The 18,370-nt window shown below is 64.3% G+C and overlaps 6 protein-coding genes across 6 annotated transcripts; 4 read left to right on the forward strand and 2 right to left on the reverse strand.

Moving 5' to 3' along the window:
- Positions 1-217: 217 nt before the first annotated feature.
- On the forward strand, positions 218-2,321 carry AMSG_06763 (uncharacterized protein; the record flags this gene model as incomplete). The annotated part of the gene is made up of 1 exon (XM_013901356.1): positions 218-2,321. The coding sequence occupies one exon, from the start codon at positions 218-220 to the stop codon at positions 2,153-2,155; it is 1,938 nt and encodes a 645-aa protein (XP_013756810.1). The 3' UTR covers positions 2,156-2,321.
- On the reverse strand, positions 2,193-3,387 carry AMSG_06764 (JmjC domain-containing protein; the record flags this gene model as incomplete). The annotated part of the gene is made up of 2 exons (XM_013901357.1): positions 2,193-2,205; positions 2,231-3,387. 2 exons carry the CDS (start codon positions 3,385-3,387, stop codon positions 2,193-2,195), a joined length of 1,170 nt encoding a protein of 389 aa, XP_013756811.1.
- Positions 3,388-3,915: 528 nt separating this feature from the next.
- On the forward strand, positions 3,916-7,046 carry AMSG_06765 (uncharacterized protein; the record flags this gene model as incomplete). Its single annotated transcript, XM_013901358.1, has 2 exons — positions 3,916-4,101; positions 4,222-7,046. 2 exons carry the CDS (start codon positions 3,916-3,918, stop codon positions 6,991-6,993), a joined length of 2,958 nt encoding a protein of 985 aa, XP_013756812.1. The 3' UTR covers positions 6,994-7,046.
- A 162-nt stretch (positions 7,047-7,208) lies between these two features.
- On the forward strand, positions 7,209-9,586 carry AMSG_06766 (uncharacterized protein; the record flags this gene model as incomplete). The annotated part of the gene is made up of 2 exons (XM_013901359.1): positions 7,209-7,375; positions 7,739-9,586. 2 exons carry the CDS (start codon positions 7,209-7,211, stop codon positions 8,718-8,720), a joined length of 1,149 nt encoding a protein of 382 aa, XP_013756813.1. The 3' UTR covers positions 8,721-9,586.
- Positions 8,794-14,642, reverse strand: AMSG_06767 (uncharacterized protein; the record flags this gene model as incomplete). Its single annotated transcript, XM_013901360.1, has 6 exons — positions 8,794-8,803; positions 8,937-9,454; positions 9,511-10,998; positions 11,147-11,851; positions 11,890-14,550; positions 14,601-14,642. 6 exons carry the CDS (start codon positions 14,640-14,642, stop codon positions 8,794-8,796), a joined length of 5,424 nt encoding a protein of 1,807 aa, XP_013756814.1.
- Positions 14,643-14,930: 288 nt separating this feature from the next.
- On the forward strand, positions 14,931-17,318 carry AMSG_06768 (UvrD/REP helicase; the record flags this gene model as incomplete). Its single annotated transcript, XM_013901361.1, has 4 exons — positions 14,931-15,941; positions 15,980-16,378; positions 16,414-16,983; positions 17,007-17,318. 4 exons carry the CDS (start codon positions 14,931-14,933, stop codon positions 17,316-17,318), a joined length of 2,292 nt encoding a protein of 763 aa, XP_013756815.1.
- Positions 17,319-18,370: the final 1,052 nt, after the last annotated feature.

The raw sequence follows: 18,370 nt of genomic DNA on the forward strand, positions 1-18,370 counted from the left end.
ATTCCACCTACCCCCCCCCCCTTTCCCCTCCCATCTACCTTCATCGCAATCCGATGCCCCCCCCCCCCCCCCCCCCTCCCCTTCCTCCTGCCCCACAATGGCTGCGAGGGCTGCCCCCATTTCCGTCGAACGTCGACACGCCTGACAAGTGTAACCAAAACCATGGAAGCACAGCAGGCCGACGGTGGGGCCTTTCTACACCACACCCAGCTGAATCATGGGCAGGCGCAAGAAGGCACAACGTGCTCGTAGAGAAGGAGGACGGGGTGTGGGTGGCGGTGGTGGAGGTGGAGGGGGACCACCGCTGCCTCCGCTCCATGCGGCGGCGGCAAGCAATGACGCCAATGCGCTGGCAACGCTGCTCATGACAGCAGGCGAGATCGACGAGAGGACACCACTAAGAAATGCGACACCACTGATGCATGCTTGCTTCCATGGCAAGTACCTGGCTGCCAGACTGCTGCTTGAAGCTGGCGCATCTGTCAATGCTGCCGATTCCAAGCTCCGGACTCCGCTCCATCACGCGTGCTACTCGCGATCCAAGCCGGTCATTGCCCTCGTTCTGGCATATGGCGGCGATCCTCGTGCCGAGGACGCCCGCAATCTCAAGCCGCAGGCTGTGTTCAAGGATGGAAAAGAGAACGACCTACTTGCCTGGTATCGCTGCAGGCTGAATCCGTCGCTGACGCCTGTCTCCAAGTCCGAGGCCAAGCTGCTGCGCGCGGTCGAGGCCGGCAACCAGGCCAAGGTGCTGGACAAGCTGGACAAGGGCCGATCGCCGGACGTGGCAGCGCCTGATGGGACGTTTGCACTGGCAATTGCGGTCCGTGCCGGCTCGACCGACCTCGTCGACCTGCTGCTGCTGCACGGGGCCGACGCGTCGCGGCCGGACGTGCGTGGCAACACGCCGCTGCACTGGGCGGCGATCGAAGGCCGCGTCGACATCATGGCGTCGCTGCTGGACATGGGCGCGCTTCTCAATGTGCCGAACAGGGCGTCTGCTTTTGCGCCGCTGCACCTGGCGGCGTCCAAGGGCCACATGGCGGCCGTCGACATGCTCATCGCCGCTGGCGCGCGGGCGCTGGTGGTGGACAAAGACGGACAGACGCCGCTGTTCTGGGCGGCGCGCCACGGGCACGCCGACATTGTGCGGATGCTCATTGATGCTGGGCGCGGAGCTGGCGGTGCCGGCGAGTCGATGCCCGACGTGTACGGCGTGTACCCGTTGCACGCCGCGACGCTCTCGGGCGAGGCTGAGAGCGTCAAGGTTCTGCTTGGGCACGGGCGGGCGGACGTCAACGTCGCAACCTCGTCGGGTCGGACGGCGCTCCACACTGCCGCCTACAACGGCGACGCCAATCTTGTCCAGCTGCTGCTTCTCAACGGAGCTCGGCCATCGCACAACCGGCGCGAGGGCGACACGGCGCTGCACATTGTGGTGAAGCGGATGTGCGATCCGGTCAACTCGGACAAGGCCTCACAGGCTGCGTTCGAGGCCACACTTTCGACCCTCATCGGCGGCACAACTAACCTCAACCCACGCAACTCCAAGACTAAGACGCCGCTTGAGGTCATCGACCCGGTACGTGCGTTCAACGTCAAGTCGCCCGAGCGCAAGGCCGCGCTCATGCTCGCCGGCGCCGGCGCCGACGTCGGTGTCCTCCTCGCCGCGCCCTCGTCGGATGACAAGCGTGAGCTTCACGAGGTCCTCGCCACGCATGTGACGGCAACCAAGCTCGAGATGCCCAAGGGCTGGCGGGCCAAGGTCACGTCGACCATCCGCAAGCGCAAGTACTTTGTCAACAAGGCCAAAGGCGAGACGACGTGGCACGATCCGCGACTCGAGGCCGCCAAGGAGGCCCGCTCCACCGGGCGCGGCGGACTCGCCGGCCCGTCGGGCGGCGCCATGCTCCTTGACTCCATCACCTGCGCCCTCTGCCTCGAGCTCATGTACCGTCCGGTCACCACCACCTGCGGTCACTCGTTCTGTCACATCTGTCTCTCCGAAGTCTTCAAGTTCAAGCCCGAGTGTCCGCTCTGCCGCGCCGTCCTCGACGCCGAGCCGGCGGTCAACACTGTCCTCGCCGAGGTCATCTCCTCGTCGTTCCCGGAGCAGTACGAGGCGCGGCGGCTTGACGCCGAGGCAATGGCCTGAGCGCGCCACCCGCCAGCACGTTAGTGCCGATCGCAGGTCATGTCGGCGAGCTTGAGCCCGCGCTCGTGAACGTACGCCGGCCAGCGCGCATTAAAGTCGCGCCAGGCGAGGCCAGCCGGCGGCGCCACCATCATGCGGGTGTCGACAGCGGCAAAGGCAGCGCGACGCGCCCGCGCCCTCGAGCCGGCTTTCTCGCGAGCCATGACGTCGAGCGCGTGCGCGTGGTTGGCGGCGTCGATGAAGTTGCCGGCAAGCGCCGTGGTCGGCGCGAGGTTGCGGACGGCGTGCGGCGAGCCAGCCGGCACAAACAGCCACTCACCTGGCACCAGCGTCGCGGTGAGAAGCTCAACATGACCTGCGAGCGGAAAGGCGGCGAGGTCGAGGTCAAACAGATCAAGGCCCGGCGCAAACGACTGCTTCAGCGCGTCGTAGTAGAGGTGCTCACGGGCGGCGGGCGGGGCGATGAGCCACTCCTTGGCACCGTCAAGGACGGTCATCCAGAACGCGGTGCCGTAGGCGTCGATGTGGACCGCGGTGGTTGCCCCGGCCGGGCCCATGAACAATGACGGCCAGCCGGGCTTGGGCGCGTCGGGCGGGAGCCGCCGGTAGTAGTCGTTGGCAAAGTACGGGAGAGCAGCAAAGTCGTCGACAAAGGCCTTGCACGCCTTGAGCGAGGCGTCAAAGACAAACCACTCGTTGCCCGCACGCGATCGCGCAGCAGCAAAGCTTGCCAGAGATCGGCGGAGCGAGGTATCGGCCAGGCCGCCCCACAGCCCGCTGGCCTTGTCGTACTTGCGCAGCGGGACGTCGAGCTCCGGACACGCCGCCACAATCTCGTCGGTTGTCCACAAGCCCGAGCCGTCGGCACGCATGTTGTGCGCCACATCGGTGACAATGACCGGCGTCTGGCTGCACGCATACTCGTGGAAGAACTCGGCAAACGTGAGGTTGGTCACCCGTGGTATGGCCCGCGGCCGAGGCGCCGCCCTCTCGCGATGCGGATGCAGGTCTTCCGGCTCAAGCTGTGCACGTTCCAGCATCGATCGCAGCTGCTGAACTTGCTCAGCATATCGCGCCGCCACATCGCCAGCTACATCGGCAGACCACTCGGCACAGCCAGCGAGCTCCGCCTCTAGCACCAGGAGCTCTGTCTCGTACGCGTTAGCCCTCCTCGCCGCCGAGTACGCCACCGCCAGCACCGCTACCAGCACCGCCACCCCGCCCCAGCCCATATCCGCACATATCGCGAGGTGTCCTCTCTGCTCCTTGCAGTGTACCGCGCTGGGCGACCACCCTGGGTTGTCATGTCGGCGAGTCGAATGTAGCCAGGTCGGAGCCTGAGCCCTCCCGCCTGCATCGGCCCTGGGCCACTCGCTCCATCCGTGCCTGCTGACGCTATCAGAGCCTCTAGCGCACCCACATGCTGGATCGCAAGCTCCAGCGGACCCACGTGCTGGATCACAAGCTCCAGCGGACCTACATGCTGGACCGCAAGCTCCAGCGGGCCTACATGCTGGATCGCAAGCTATACCTGTGCTCACACACAAGATCAATGGGCTACCATGTTCTGCAGCCCCAACCGAGTCCATCACAACAGCCATGCGGTGTGCATCCCTCCCTCCCTCCTCCCTCCCCTCCCCTCCTCCTCCTCCTAGGACGCGTGTGCCTTCCGAGTGAGCGGCAAGTCCCCGACAACAGACACTTGGCTTTCGCCTGCCCCCCCCCCCCCCCCTCCCACCCCGCCCCCACCACCAACCTCTATGGACGACGAGTTGGTTGCGGCTGTGCTTGCACTCGCCCCCCCTACCACGTCATCTCTTCGTGCGTGGAAGGAGGGCTACCTTGTCCGTGGTGCCGACACTGTGGAGAATGCAACTGCGCTCGTGACGGCCACCGTCACCGCTGCGCTCACCGACGCCGCTGGCAACAGTGAGCGGGTGGCGCAGGTCTTGGCCGTCTTGGCCCATACACTGGCGCACATTACCACGTGCGAAACATTGATGACTCTCGGTGGCGGTCAACAGAGCTCTTCTGCTCTGCCCTGTCGCGCATGCAGGCTTCCACAGAGCATTGCGCTGCTGGTGGCACCGCTGGTGGTGACGCTGTCGGAGACACATGCCAACTCGGCCGTGGCCGCGCTCGCCAATCGCATCGCCGACTCGTTCACAGCCTGCTCGTGCCCGCCGCCGTCGGGATCGGAGGCGGCGACGGCCGGCTCGGTGGTTGCGCGGAGCCGGGCTGCAGCAAGCGCGGCGGCCAACGAGCTCCGCCCGCGGCGCGGCGCGATTGTCTCGCCGCTCTCGTCGCCGACATCAGCACGAGCGCGGGCACGGTCAAGCTCGGGCGCGTCGTCGAGCTCAACCGGCGGCTCGACGCGGCGGACCTCGCTCTCGCCGCTCGACCACATCGATCCGCACGCGCTGCACCACTCGGACCTGTTTGGCCCGCTGTTCCGGACCCGGATCCGCGAGTCGGGTGTAACGGTACTCGAGCTGCGGCGCGCGGTCGGCTCGCTCCGGCGCGAGCAGCTGCTCGCGTCGGTGGCCGGTGTGGCGCGGGCGCGCGGCATGCTCGACGCTCTCGACGCCGCGGCCGACGGCCGCGACCCAGGTGCCGCGTCGCGGGCGGCGCGCAACGCCGCGGCCGAGGCCGACGCCCCGGGCATGATGTTCCACTACAAGTACTACGCGGCGCAGGTCCCGCTCGCGGTTTCCGAGCCCGAGATCGAGGACGTAGTCAACGCCGTGGTGGCACCCAAGGACCTCGCCACGCGCAAGCTCGCGTCCAAGGTCCTCCTCAAAATCTTTATCGACATGTTTTGCGCTGCGTCGGAGCCCGCAGCGGCGGCTCTTGCGGTCCAAGGTGTGGTCTTTGAGCTGGTCACCACCGCCGGGCCGCGCGGAAGTCTTGACGCCGACGCTGCGCTCCACGGCTTCAACCTGCTCCTCAACCTGGCGACCCATCTGGAGCTCTACGCCCAGTCGGCGGTCCTGCAGTTCTCAGCCGAGTCGACGGCGCTGGCGGCGCTCGACCTCGGTGACCTGCTCGGGGCCGCCGGCGCGTCGGCGCGGATTGCGGTCATGCACGACGCCGTGTTTGAGGTCCTCGCCTCGGCGGCGCTCCTCGCGCTGCTCTCGGGCCACACGTCGGTCAAACTTTGGTCGGCAGTCCTCAACGCGCTCTTCCTCCTCGCCACCGACGCCGGCGCTGTGCTTCCGGCGCGCGTGGCAGCGCTCGACCCACGCGTGGTTGTCCACCTCCTCGTCCACATGCCGCACCTCTCGCCGGCAACGACGGGTGTTCTCGCGCGAATGCTCCTCTTTGCACTCTACCCGTCGGCGCCGACCGACGTGGAGACGACGGCCGAGCCATCGTGGCTCTATCTCGACACGCAGCGGCTTGGGCTCATTGCCGCACTCTTCACCCCGCACCTGGCCACGCCGCTCGGCCCGATTCTCGCTCTGTACGAGTCGTGTGACTCGCACGTGGCACTACGCATATACTTTCGGCTCATTTTTGACGTCTCGGCGCATGCGGTCGCTGCCGCCGGCACGCTCAAAGTCACCGGGCAGGCGCTCAGCGCCATCTGGCACCTGCTTGCGGCATTTGAGGCGCCCCTGCTGTTCAAGTCGATGTTTGCGCACGTGGCGGCGCGGTTCCCGGAGCGGTTCCTCCGGCATGTCTTCTTTGAGCAGCTCTCCGGGACAGGCTCATCCAAGCATCTTTCGTCGTACGCCAAGACGCTGGATAAGACGCTCATTGTGGCGCTACTGTACAACATCGAGAAGCTGGCGTCGACGCATCTGATCGTCTCGTCGCGGCTGACGCCGCTGTCGTCGGCAACCGCGTCGCCCATGCTCGTCTCGCTCTTTGCCTCGCCGCTGGTTGCCGACTCGGCCAACGCCGTGGCCCTCCTGGTCTCGATGCTCTCGTCGGGCGCCGAGCGTGAGTCGCTGCTCGGCCTCCCGCTGCTGCTGCGGTTGATGCGGTCGGGCTCGTCGACGCTCCTCCGCCACGCGCTCACGGTTGTCTCGCGGGTCCTCGCCACCAAGCGCGCCGCAGTGAGCCGCGGTGAGGCGAGCGGGAGCGGGGGCAGCAGCGACGGCAGCGCGTCGGGCGAGCACTCGGCCTCGCTGCTGGCGTACTTTGACTGGCTCAATACGGCGTACGTCCACTTTGCGGACACGGTCGCCATCTCGCCGGTCCCGTTCCACCCGTCGCTTGCGTTTGACGCGCCAGGCGGGGGCGACGCGCCGGGCGGGGGTGGCGGTGGTGGCGTCGGCGGCGACAGCAAGGCGCGTGTCCTCGTCCTCTCACACTCGGTCCAGCAGCACGTTGTCCGTTCGCTCGTCGGTATCCTCCTCGACCAGCTCGCGGTGCCGTGCTCGGCCGAATGGGGCGCGTCGGCGTCGGCGGTGGACGCGTTTGTCTCGGGCGCTTCGCTTGTCCCGCGCGACCTGGTCAAGCTCCTCGATCCAGACTTTCTTGTGGCGCTCTTCAGGGTTGCCGACCCACGGGCTGCCGCCGCGCACCGGGCCGTCCTCCTCATGTTCCTCATCGCCAAGTCGTCGCAGAGCCAGACGCTCAAGGCCATCGGTGGACTCGGGTTCTTTACCCACCTTCTCGACGACCCGGACGAGCACATCGCGTACCTCGCGGCGTCACACCTCGCAGACCAGCTCAAGGCCGAGAAGCCGGCACAGTACGAGGCGCTCACCCAGCGTGTTGCTGCCCGCTTCCCGCAGCTTGCCAGCCTCGCCCATCATCCGTGGGTCCAGATGGTCGGCATCCTCCGCATGCGTGCCGAAAAGTCGCGACAGCAGGGGCCCCGGTCATGATCGTAACCCAACTACGAGCCATGAACAAGGACATCACAAACAACCAACGGGTGAGATGCGATGAGATGAGGTGAGCCGGTGCCTGCGTGGCAGTCCCCCCGTCCGCTGCTCCCGGCTGCTGCCTCCTGCCTCTCCCCCCCCCCCCCCCCCCCAGCCTCGGCCTTGTCACCACCCCACTCCCCCCCCCCCACTCCGCCCCCCTCTAACCCCCTACTATGGCCCTCCGCCACCGCCCACCGTTTCTTCCCGATGACAGCCACGTCCTCCGCGACGAGGAGGCCGGTCGGTGGCCGCAAGTGCCAGAGGAGGCTCAGGCCGGCGACTCGTCGGTCGAGGCCGAGGCCAAGTTGCACCACTCGCCGTGGTCGCTCTCGGCTCCACGGTCGGCATGGTGGTGGGCGGCAGCCAGCGGAGTGGTCCTGCTGGTGGTGATGGTGGCGGCTGCCGTCGTTCACCGGCAATCGTCGCCGCGCTTGTCATCGGGAGATCAACATGGCGATGAGGAGGACGCCCTTGGTAAGCTCGACGACGTGCGCGTCGATCGCATCCATCGCCTCGTCGCGCTCCATCGAGAGGATGTAGCACAAGATGGGCTCACTGGTGGCAGTAGCGCCGGCACTCGTAGTGGCAGTGGCGGTGGGAATGGGATGGGCGCGGTATCGTTTGAAATCGGCATCGGACTGAATAACTACGTGCTAGCCCTGGTGCAGACCATTGGCGTCGCAAGGGCGATGGGCGTGGAGAGTGTTCTGCTGCCGCCTGTCCCGCAACGAGTCTCCATGTGTCCGTGGTGGGAGGACGATCCAGAGTGCAAAGCCGTGGCAGAGGTCATGTCGGTGAGCGAGTTTGTTCGGCTCGACAAGCTCCAGCAGGCAGTCGACGTCGCGACAGGCAGCGGTCTCCTCCATCTCGCAGCAGGAAGTCGTGAAGATGGTGTGCCTGGCGAACGGCTAGAGTGGGCAGCGACAGAGACATGGTGGGGAGACGATGAGGTCGGCCGCGGCATTGCCCCCCACCTGGCCCTCGGCAGCTCGGCGGTAGCCAACCTCGGTCCATCCAACGGAACGAGCGGGACCCGCGGCTGCTGGGGCTGCTACCAGCCAAGCAGCGTTGCTGCCGAGACTCTGGCCTTGGGTGTTCTGAACGCAATCGCGTTTCCGATGTGGCGTGGTCACACCCGCGACAACGTCTACGCACAGCTTGCCGGCCAATGGGTCATCGGGGTCCACCTCCGGATGGAGTCGGACTGGCCGACTACCATTGACGGGAGTGTGTGGCTGGAGAAGCGGATTGTGCCGCTCATTTACCAAGCTATGGCCACCACTGTCGACCTTGACCGGCCGGCTGGATGTACGGTGTTTGTCGCGACCGGCCTTGAGCGTGACTCGGGGCCCATGCGCCAGCTTGCCGGTGCTGTCCGCGGCGCAGGCTGCTGGCTCCGCACCAAGGCCGGGCTCGTTGATGATTTGGAGTCGCTCTCACTCACAGAGAGAGCCGCAGTCGACATGAGCATTCTCACCAGCTCGGCCCACATGTTCATCGGCCACTGCGATTCGTCGCTCACCTTTCACGTCCTCCTCCGCCGCGCCCTCACCGGCATCGGCCAAACCGACGCGTGCTGGTCGTACGGTGGCTACAGCAGCTCATTCTCGGCTTCCTTTTTCGAGCGCTTCTACTTTACCGAGGCCCACCGCGAGGCGATTAACGGTGTCACAGACGACCGCTAGTTTGTGGTTCGTGGGACAGGCGGCAGCGCCTGTCGTGGGACCGCCGGCAACGACGGCGGCACAGGCATCGATGTCAGTCCATCCTTGGCAAGCGAGGTAGAGTGAGAGCTCGAGGCTGGAGTCTCGCCCGCGCTCGAGTTTGAGCTCGAGCTCGAGGTCGAGCTCGGGGAGCCACTTGGGGCTTGAGCTGCGGGCGAGCCAGAGTCGGAGCTCGACTCGAGGAACCGCTCGTGGATGTGGTGGATGGGCGTGACAATCTCCGGGTGCTCCAGATCCAGGACATGGCGAGAGACGAGGGCAAGGAAGGCCTCGTCGCGAATACAGAGCTCGACAGCGTCGGCTGCCTCGGCGTCCTCGACAAGGCGGCCAGAGCGGTGGAACTTGACGGCGGCGCCAAGCTCCTCGAGAGCGGCAGCAAGGAGCGCAAGGAGCGACAGGCCTATGGCGGTAGCCGCGACGACGGCGACGGCAGCGTACGAGGTCGAGGTGGGAAAGTTGTCGGCCCAGAAGAGGATGCCGCAAGTGAGGAGGATGATGATGGCGAGGCTGAGCCGCTCCTCGAGGGTGTTGTGGACGGGAAAGTAGAACGGCTGGTGCTTGATCTGAAAGACACCAAAGGCGAGAAAGATTGCGAGAAGGGCGCCGAAGAGCCAGACTTCGACTCGCGAGAAGAAGAGAGCGGCCGAGACAATCATCAGTCGCTTCATCAGCTGGGCCACCTCGTACCAGTGATACTTTGTGCGGTACGACATGTAGATAGGTCCGTATCGGAGCTGAACCTCAACCTCACCGAGGGCGTAGCGATTGCGCCAGAGGACAATGGCAAAAAGGCCGGGAGCGCCACGACGTAGACTACCAGCGCCACCGCCGCCAGCGGCGCTAGCCGCAGCCAGGTGCCCACGAAACACTGCTCGTCGAGGTTAGCGTCAAGGTAGTAGTTGCCGTCGGGCAGCCGGGTACAGTCAAAGAAGACGAGCGTGGTCTTGCAGACTGGGATGTAGAGGAGCGGACCAAACGAGAAGAGCACGCGACCGGCAAGCGTCCAGCCCGAGATGGAGGCGAGCCGGGTCCGGGCGATGCGCGGGACAGATCGGGCAGCGAGCTTGGCGAGGAGGACAAAGGCGGCCATCGAGGCGGCGAAAAAGAGCGGGACAGCGAGCGAGACAATGTACCGGGTGGAAAAGTCAGTGATGGTGCAGTCGGTGGAGAAGAATGCAAGGTCGACGTTGGCCACGTTGGCGGCGCGGAGCGCCTTGCGCACCGGGGTCTCGGGCCAGTTGAAAGGCGCATCGGCGAGGAGACCCAGGATCTGGACGTAGACAAGCGAAACAGAGAGTGCGTGCGGGACAAGCTTGTGCCGCTCGGCCTGCGGCGGAGCACGCCGGGCTCGGTCGACCCGTCGCGGGCCGACCCGGCGGGTGGTAAAAATGACGACGCCGACGCCAGCAAAGGCAACGAGGATAAGGCCGAGAACAAAGACGGCAAAGAGCGAGGCTGACGAGTTCGGGCATGGGCGGCACGAGCCATCGGAGAAGCGGAAGGCGTCCTGGGCACAAATCCGGCAGAGGTAGCCATCCGGCTCGTAGCCGTTGCGGCAGGGGGAGGTGGCGCGGCCGCCAAGGCAGGCCGAGCCGATTGGGCACTGTGCAAAGGTTGGCGCTGGGTTGATCTGCTTCCAGCCCGGCAGGGCAAGCGGCGGGGCATAGCCGCCGTCGCATTCGGCACCCGTCGGGCACGCGAGGCACGGCTGGGTCACGACTGGCTCGGGCGTCCAGCGGCCCGGCTCGCACTCGCAGCGAATAAGATGGGTGGCGTTGTTGGCGCCGGGGCGGGCCGAGAAGGCCGGGCATGGCGGGATGGCGCGGCACGGCGCGTCAGAGAGCTCGTCCGAGTAACTGCCCTCGTCGCACGGTGAGCAAACAAGGAGCGTAGCCGAGAGCGAGGCCTGGGTGTCAGCGCCAAAACCGCGCGGACAGAGGCCGACGACAATGTCGGCGGCGGTGGTCACAAGTGGCGCATCGGCCGCGCCGCGGAGAGTCAGCGACAGCCGCCCAGGGGCAGGCAAGGCAGACGCCGGCGCGACGAGAGCCACAAAGACCAAAGCGGCGCGGCCCGAGCCGCCGGCAAACGGAATGCCGATCTCGGCACCGGTGATGGTGAGCGAGGTGTCGCTGACGGCGAGGTCGAGGACAAGCGTGGAATCGACGACGGCCTGTCCGAGCGCGTCGCGCGGAGACACCGAGCCGGTACCAAACACAACGCCCGAGATCGGGTGACTCTCGAGGTTGTCGAGAACGAGAGCAGTTGGGGAGTGGCAACAGTTGGCCCGTAGCCGCTAGCAGTGGCTGGCGGGGCACCTGTGGCCGGATCGACTAGCCAAGCCGATAGCGGCGGGGGTCCGCGGCAGGACCAAGGCAGGCAAAGACGTAGCCGCCAGCCGTAGCGATAGCCGGTGCGGCAGCGGGAGGAGTAGCGGCGGCAGAGGCATTGATGCGCGCACCACAGACAAAGAACATGCCGCCGTAGGTTGCCGAGTTGGCGGCGAGCATAGCGCCTGCGAAGAAAGAGACGGTCGGCGTGAGTGGCACGGGCGACGGTGGAGCGACCGGTAGAGTGGCCGAGGCAAAGCGCAGCGCAGAAGGGAGACGGTACGAGGCCGCTAGTGCTGCAATGGCACCACCAGCATGGGCAGAGTTGCTCGAGATGGTAGCACCGGCGGCGAGGCGCACGTTGATGCCAGAGCCAGCGTAGACGGCGATGGCGCCGCCGGCCAGGGTTGCCGAGTTGGAGGCCAGGGCGGTGTCGGCAATGGTAACGGTAACCACAGCCGCAGCCGGGGTGATGAGCAAAGCGCCGCCCGATCCGGCAGCAGCGATGTTGGCCTCAACAACACAGCCTTTGTCGAGCTCAAGTCGGCCGCCGACGGAGAGGATGGCAATGGCACCGCCGCCGCTTCCGAGAGCGGTGTTGGCAGCGAGAGTAGTATCGGAGAGATGGACAAGAGGCGCGTCGCCGAGAAGGGCGATGGCACCGCCCGTGGCCAGAGCAGTGTTGCCCTCAAAGACGCAGCGGGAGGTAGTGAGTGTGGCACCATCCAGGACCGAGATGGCGCCGCCGTGACCGGCTAGGAACTGGAACGGCGAGGCAGCGGCCGATGAAAACGCGAGACAGTGACGTTGACGAGGGCGAGGATGGCGTCCTCGCCCGCGACACGGAGACCGGTGACAGCCGTGGGATGCGAGGCCACGGTCGCCTTCTCGATGTTGACGTCTGCGAGGGTGAGCGAGCCAGAAGCGGCAACAGAGAACATGACGCCACCTGCTGCGCCGCAGCTGAGGGTCGGCCGGTCAGCCGACGCGGCGCCGGGTGGACCAGCGATTGTCCACTCGGTGCCCGATGGGACAACAAGATGGTTGAGGAGCGAGCAGCCAGAGATGTTGTACGCAGGCGGAAGGACGATGGTCTGCGGAGCGCAGCGCGAGGCTGTGCTGAGGGCGTAGTGGATGTCGGTTAGCCGCGGAGTAATGCCTCCAAGAAAGGTCGGGAGGGCAGCGCTGGCCGGGACAGTGTCGAGCCGGCGGCGCTGGATGGCGCCGCGGACCTCGGCGTAGCTGGTGACAGCAACGATGATATCGGTGAGGCCATCGTTGGTGACGTCAACAAGGCGAACGGCGGGGTGGTTGCTGTTGTAGTTAGCAACCGGGATCTGGGCGGACCAGCCGGGCTGCTCATTGCGGTAGAGCGAAAGCGAGGGCGCGACCGCCGACTCGGACGTGTGGCCGATCTCGGCAACGACAACATCAGGCCGCCCGTCGGCGGTGACATCGGCACAGGCGATCGCTTCGGGCGGATCTAGCACACCGCCAAGATCGGTGGGCGGGCCAAGGAAAGCGGCCGAACCGGGCGAGGACTGAGTGTAAAGCATGAGCCGCGAAGATGCGCCGTTGGCGATGCCGAGGACAATGTCGAGCGCACCGTCCGAGTCGACGTCGCAGACAGCGACAGCGGTGGGCGTACCGACCGCCATGGTGTCGACAACGACCGGCGGACCGAGAACGGCGGCCGGGGCGGCGTTGCGTAGGGACACGACGACCGAGTTGAAGGCGTCAGAGACGACAAGATCCGGGAGGGAGTCGGCGTCGATGTCACCGGCAGCAAGATAGAGGAGGGTGGGCGGGAACTCAGGGTCGGCTGGAGGAGCGAGCGGGCCGGGCGCACTGTAGACAGAGTGCTGTGACCAGACGGAGGAGGGCGCGGCCGAGAGGAAGAGCTCGACAGAGAGACTGGCATTGAATATGCAGGCGACGGCGATGTCAGCCAGACCGTCGACGTTAAAGTCAGCAGAGACGATCGAGTGGGCGTAGGGGCAGGAGCCAAGGACGAGCGGCTTGTCGGGAAAGTAGGCATCCCCGTCGTTAGGCCACCAAAAGACCGCACCGGTGGCAGATGCATCTGCAACAACAATGTCGCGGACGCCGTCGCCTGTGAAATCGGCGAGGACGACATCGTTGGGGAGAGTGAGCGAAGTTGAGATGAGGAGAGAGGTAGGGCGAGAGGAGCCGACAGCGTCAAAAAACTCGCCTCTGCCATTGTTAAACCAGAGAGCGACGGTGGTGTCCCAGCGCGAGGTGGTGACGAGGTCAACATGGCCGTCGCCGTTCATGTCTGCGAGGTCGATGCCAGTGACGCCCTGGGTGGTGGCGGTCATGACGGTTGTCGTGTCGTAGAGGAAAGGCGGAGCGTCGTCGTCAAAGGCATACTTGCGAACGACGGCGTCGGCGGCCGAGGTGATGAACTCGGCCCGGCCATCGCCGTCAAAGTCGTCGACGGCGAGGGCGACAGGGTCACTGAGCTCGGCGACGAGCTGCGGCGGGAGGCGGAAGACACCGCCGGCATCGGCCGGCAGCCAGCGAACAACGTCGTCCTGGAATGCAATGTATACAATGTCGAGCCACGAGTCTCCGGAAATGTCGGCGAGAATGACCTTCCGCGGCTCGTCCTGTTCGGCGGCGACTACTGTCCGGTGGGAGAAAGCGAGGTCGCCGTAGTTGTAGTAGATGCCGATCTCATCGTCGTCGTCGAGCGAGGCAACGACGTCAATGTTGCCGTCCTTGTTCAGATCGCCGATGGCGAGGTACTTGACGGCAGCGGCGTTGTCGTCGAGGACAGCAACGTCGGTGGCGGGCGCAGCGACAAGGTCGGGTCGCCCGACAAGGACGACAATTTGATAGCGGTAGTCTGTGGCGTAGAGAATGTCGTCGATGCTATCACCATCAAAATCGGCCACTAGCACCTGTCGCGGGCCCTCAGCAGCAATGTGGGGTGGCAAGGCGAGAGTGAGATCCTCGACGGAGGGAAGAAAAGCAGCAGAGCCCGAGCCGAGAAAGACGCCGATAAAGTCGGTGTAGTACAGCGAGACGACGACATCAAGCTCGCCGTCATCATTAACATCTCCCACAGCCACGTCCCACGGATCATCGTCGCTGCCCAGAGCGAGGGTGATGTGAGGGCCGGGGAAGGAGGCATCCCATCCGATGTTGCGATAGATGACGATTTCATCAAAGCCTTCGTAGGGAACGACAAGATCGGGAGAAGCATCATGATCGACGTCTTGGGCGAGGATCATCCGAGGGACAAAGTTGGAGGCGTCGATGGAAACTGGGACATTCCAGCCACCGGCGCCTGTCCGGGTAATAATGAAGAGATCGTCGTTGTCAAGGTCGACGACGGCCAGGTCGGGCAGCGGCGAGGTGATCGAGTCGAGGACGGCCGAGGTGGCGTCAAAGGGCGAGGTCAAGGTAGCAAGCGAGGATGGCACGGGGGGAGGTAGCTGGTTGTGCACGTGGGTGTGGTGGGTGTGGGAAGGGCGAGAAGGAAGACAGCGAGTAAGGAGACGGCCGCGACCACGGTGCAGGGTAACATGTGTGAGAACGGCGGGGGATGGAGAGTGGTGGCTGAACAAGGCGGGAAGCGGCCATTGCAGAGAACACAGCCGAAAAGTAGGCAGCGGGCCAAAAAGTGCAATTTGTTCTGTGGCGGCAATTATTGTGTTCAAAAGCAGAGAACAAAAATCGTCCGCGCCGGGGCACACAGGCAACACCAGCAACGGTCACAGAACAAAGGACAAAGCAGGGGATACTCGGGTATACTTGTCTCGAGGCACAGCAACGAGTAAGAGGAGCAGAGTACGCACCAGCCAGAAAGCAATCTATGGCGTCGTATGGCCACTACCAGTCGACGTGCGAGCTCAACGGGGAGCAGAAGCAGGCGGTTTTTGCCGACCCCAACACGTCGCTACTTGTGCTTGCCGGGGCAGGGACAGGCAAGACGCGAACGGTGACTGAGCGGGTGCAGTGGATGATGGCCTGTGGCATCAATCCAACGGCAATTCTGGTGCTCGCGTTTACCAACGCGGTGGCTAGCGAGATGGGCAGCCGGATCGCTTGCCACTTTCGTGACAACAACGGACTCCAGCCGTTGTTCATGACCGTCCACGGCTTTGCATGGGCGCTCATCAACCATCACCCCACAGCAGTACCGTTCCGCGAGTACTCGAAGTATCACACGAGCGAGGCTTTCCCCCATCGCCCAGCCACGGCGATGATTACCGACGAAACAGGGGAGGTGACCGTCAGCGTGTGCGACAAAGAGCGGGGACAGGACATCGTGAAGGCACTGATTGAGGAGATGGCGGCAACGGAGGATCTTCTGCCAAACCGGGCCATGCTCCCACACAGCTTGCGGTCGGATTATGACCAGAGGGTTGGAAACGATCGGTTTGAAGCCCCGATGAAAATTGTCACGTACTTTGCGACGAAGATCGCGAAGGCCAAGAAGCGTGGAGACAGCCTCGATGATGACGACGATGAGTACGTGCAGAAACTATGGGGCCGGTACAACGATTCCCTGACGGCGCTTCGTCTTGTAGAGTTCAGCGACATGGTGCCGTACGCGGTGAAGATGCTTCGCCAGGACCCGCTCATCCGGCGGGCGTGTCGGTCGCGCTTCCGGTACGTCGTTGTCGATGAGGCGCAGGACACGTCGCTAGAACAGTGGAAGCTCATCAACATGATTGCTGCGCCGTACGCAGACGATGCAGAGTACGAGGCAAAAAGCCCGATCCCGGCTGCTTGCAGATCGCTCATGGTCGTCGGCGACGCAGACCAGCTCATCTACTCGTTCCGCGGAGCGGAGGGTAACTTTGCGCAGCGTTTCAGTTCGGTGAACATCGGCGAAAAAAGCACGTCGCCCTCCACCAGAACTACCGGTCGCACAACTTCATTCTCGCAGTGGCATCGGCGCTCATCGCGAAGAACCCTGAGCCAGTGCAGGGCATGTCGCGGAAGCCGCTCGTGTCCGCGATTCGAGACGATGGAGTGCCGGTCCAGTATGTGTCAGGGCTATGCGCCGATGGACTGGCGAAGCAGATCAAGAGCTTGTGCGACAACACTAGCTACGGCGCGTCGGACATTGCTATCTTGTGTCGGGCGAAGGTCCAAAACGAGACGATGCAGAAGGCTCCGAGAAAGCTGGAGAAGATGGGCATCCCAACGCACACGATTGGCGGCGAGCGGCTAGTCGACATCGCCGAGAACAAGGTGGTGCTATCATACATTTCGCTGTTGGTCGACCCAGCCAACAACTCAGCACTTATGAAGGTAATCAACGTCCCCGTCGCAGCATTGGCCCTAAGTCGATCGAAGTGGTGGTCAACGCATCGGCAGTGTACCGCCAGCCAGCGCTGACTGCACTCGAGTACCTGGCGGACGGCCAGGACGAGTATATCCTCGGAAGCCTGGCAGGCAAGGTCTCGATGCGAGCACCAGCGCGTGAGGCCGCAAAGAAGTTCATCGATGTCACAAAGGCGCTGACAGACAAGGTTCGCCAGGCGCACGTGGTTGCATCAGGCTTTCCGAGCTTCTTCCGCAGCATTGTCAATGATGTGATGGATATGTACGGCTATCGTGAGCATCTCATGAACGCGTACGGAACTGACGTGTCTGTGGCCGACATCTCGGCGAAGCGCCAGGGGTTAGATACGTACGACTACCACATCGAGCAACTGTTTAAGCTTGCCGCTGAGTTTGGGCTCCACAGAAGCCCTGATATCGAGGATGGCGAGTCGACAAAGATGGACGGAGCCACGGCGATTCGGAAGTTCCTGGCGTACGCTGAACTACATGGAGATCTTGCTCAGGTGCGGGAGGGCAGTGGTGTGGTCTTCTCGACCATCCACGCGGCCAAGGGCCTCGAGTGGCCCATCGTCCGGGGCTGCAAACCCCTCAGGGCCGGCTGCCGTACAACCCGGACAAGGAGGACAGCAACGTGGAGGAGGAGCGGCGGCTGGCGCACGTGGCTATGACCCGGGCAAAGGACATACTCGTGCTCGTCAACTACAACGAGCGATTATCCTCTCCACCTTCGGAGTTTCTCGGCGACATCAAGACCAGCCTGCCCGAGGGCTCCCGCGCGCTCGTCACCACATCTGCCGAGAAGTGGAACGCACTAAGCGCCATCAAAAGTTGCGGTAAGCGGAAGCACGAGTGCGATGACGAGGGGCCGAGCGGAACTAGCGCCAAGAAGGCAAAGCACGCTTAAACATCGCCAGAGGCGGTCGTGTAGGGCGGTAGATGGCCACAGCAATGCTGGACAGCGGCAGTCGACCCTCGGCCCGGGAAGGAGGGGTGAGCAGCATCAAAGAGACACCACGCCAACAAGTTGGGCCTCAGGTGGCAGAACTCGGATTCCGGAATACTGCGGCTGTGGATTGGAGACTGCGCATAGATGTAGTGTGTGTATGTAGTAGTGCAGTAGTGAAATCAGATTGGAAATAGCTTGCAATGAGAGTGGTGGGGGGCGTGTGCGGGGTCGAGCGGTCGAGGACGTGCTCAACCACCTAGGCAAAACATGTCAACGCGGAAGTGAGCCGAGGAAGATGGGAATGGATGACGGCGATAATTGTACTGGTGATAGTGCAAGGTGAGTGATGACCTTGGGTGTGGTTGTGGGTAGCGTCGCTGGTAGTAGGAAGGAGCTAGGTGGTGATGAGGGTCGGCCTGATCGGGCGAGCGGGCGGCGGCTGGTGGCTGGTGGTCGGCGAGGCGAGGGCAGCTGAGGGGGTGGGATCAGGGCTGAGTGCCTTGCGATTGGTATTGGTTGGAGGATGGGCAGTATGGCTTGTGATGGTTGAGGGATGGCGGTGTCGGGGTCAGGGGAGAGGATGGGGGTGAGCTGGAGCGGGGAGAGGAGGAGGATGAGGAGGAAGAGGAAGCCGAGTGCGCGATGGGATGGTGGTGGGCATGGCCAGGGCATGGGGGTGGGGGCTGTGGCTGGAATGGAAGTGGTGGTGATGAAGTAGGGGGTGAGGGTGGTGGTTGGGGGTAAGGGGCGTAATGAGTATGGTAGGGGGGATGAGGGGGTCGTGGAGTGGAGGCATGGCGGGCGAAGTGATGGTGGGTATGGCGATTGGGCTTGCAGATGGATGTGGGTGGGTATGGTGAGGATGAAGGGTGTGTGTGGGGTGGTTGATGAGGGTGGAGGGGCTTGGGTGGCGAGGGAGAGGAGGGCGGGACGGATTGGATTCAGATGGACGTCGATGGAGACGAGGGCTTGGGATTGGAAGAGGAGGCAGACCACTGCACTCTAGCCCG

This window comes from Thecamonas trahens, assembly GCF_000142905.1.
Source record: "Thecamonas trahens ATCC 50062 unplaced genomic scaffold supercont1.30, whole genome shotgun sequence".
Lineage (NCBI taxonomy): Eukaryota > Apusomonadida > Apusomonadidae > Thecamonas > Thecamonas trahens.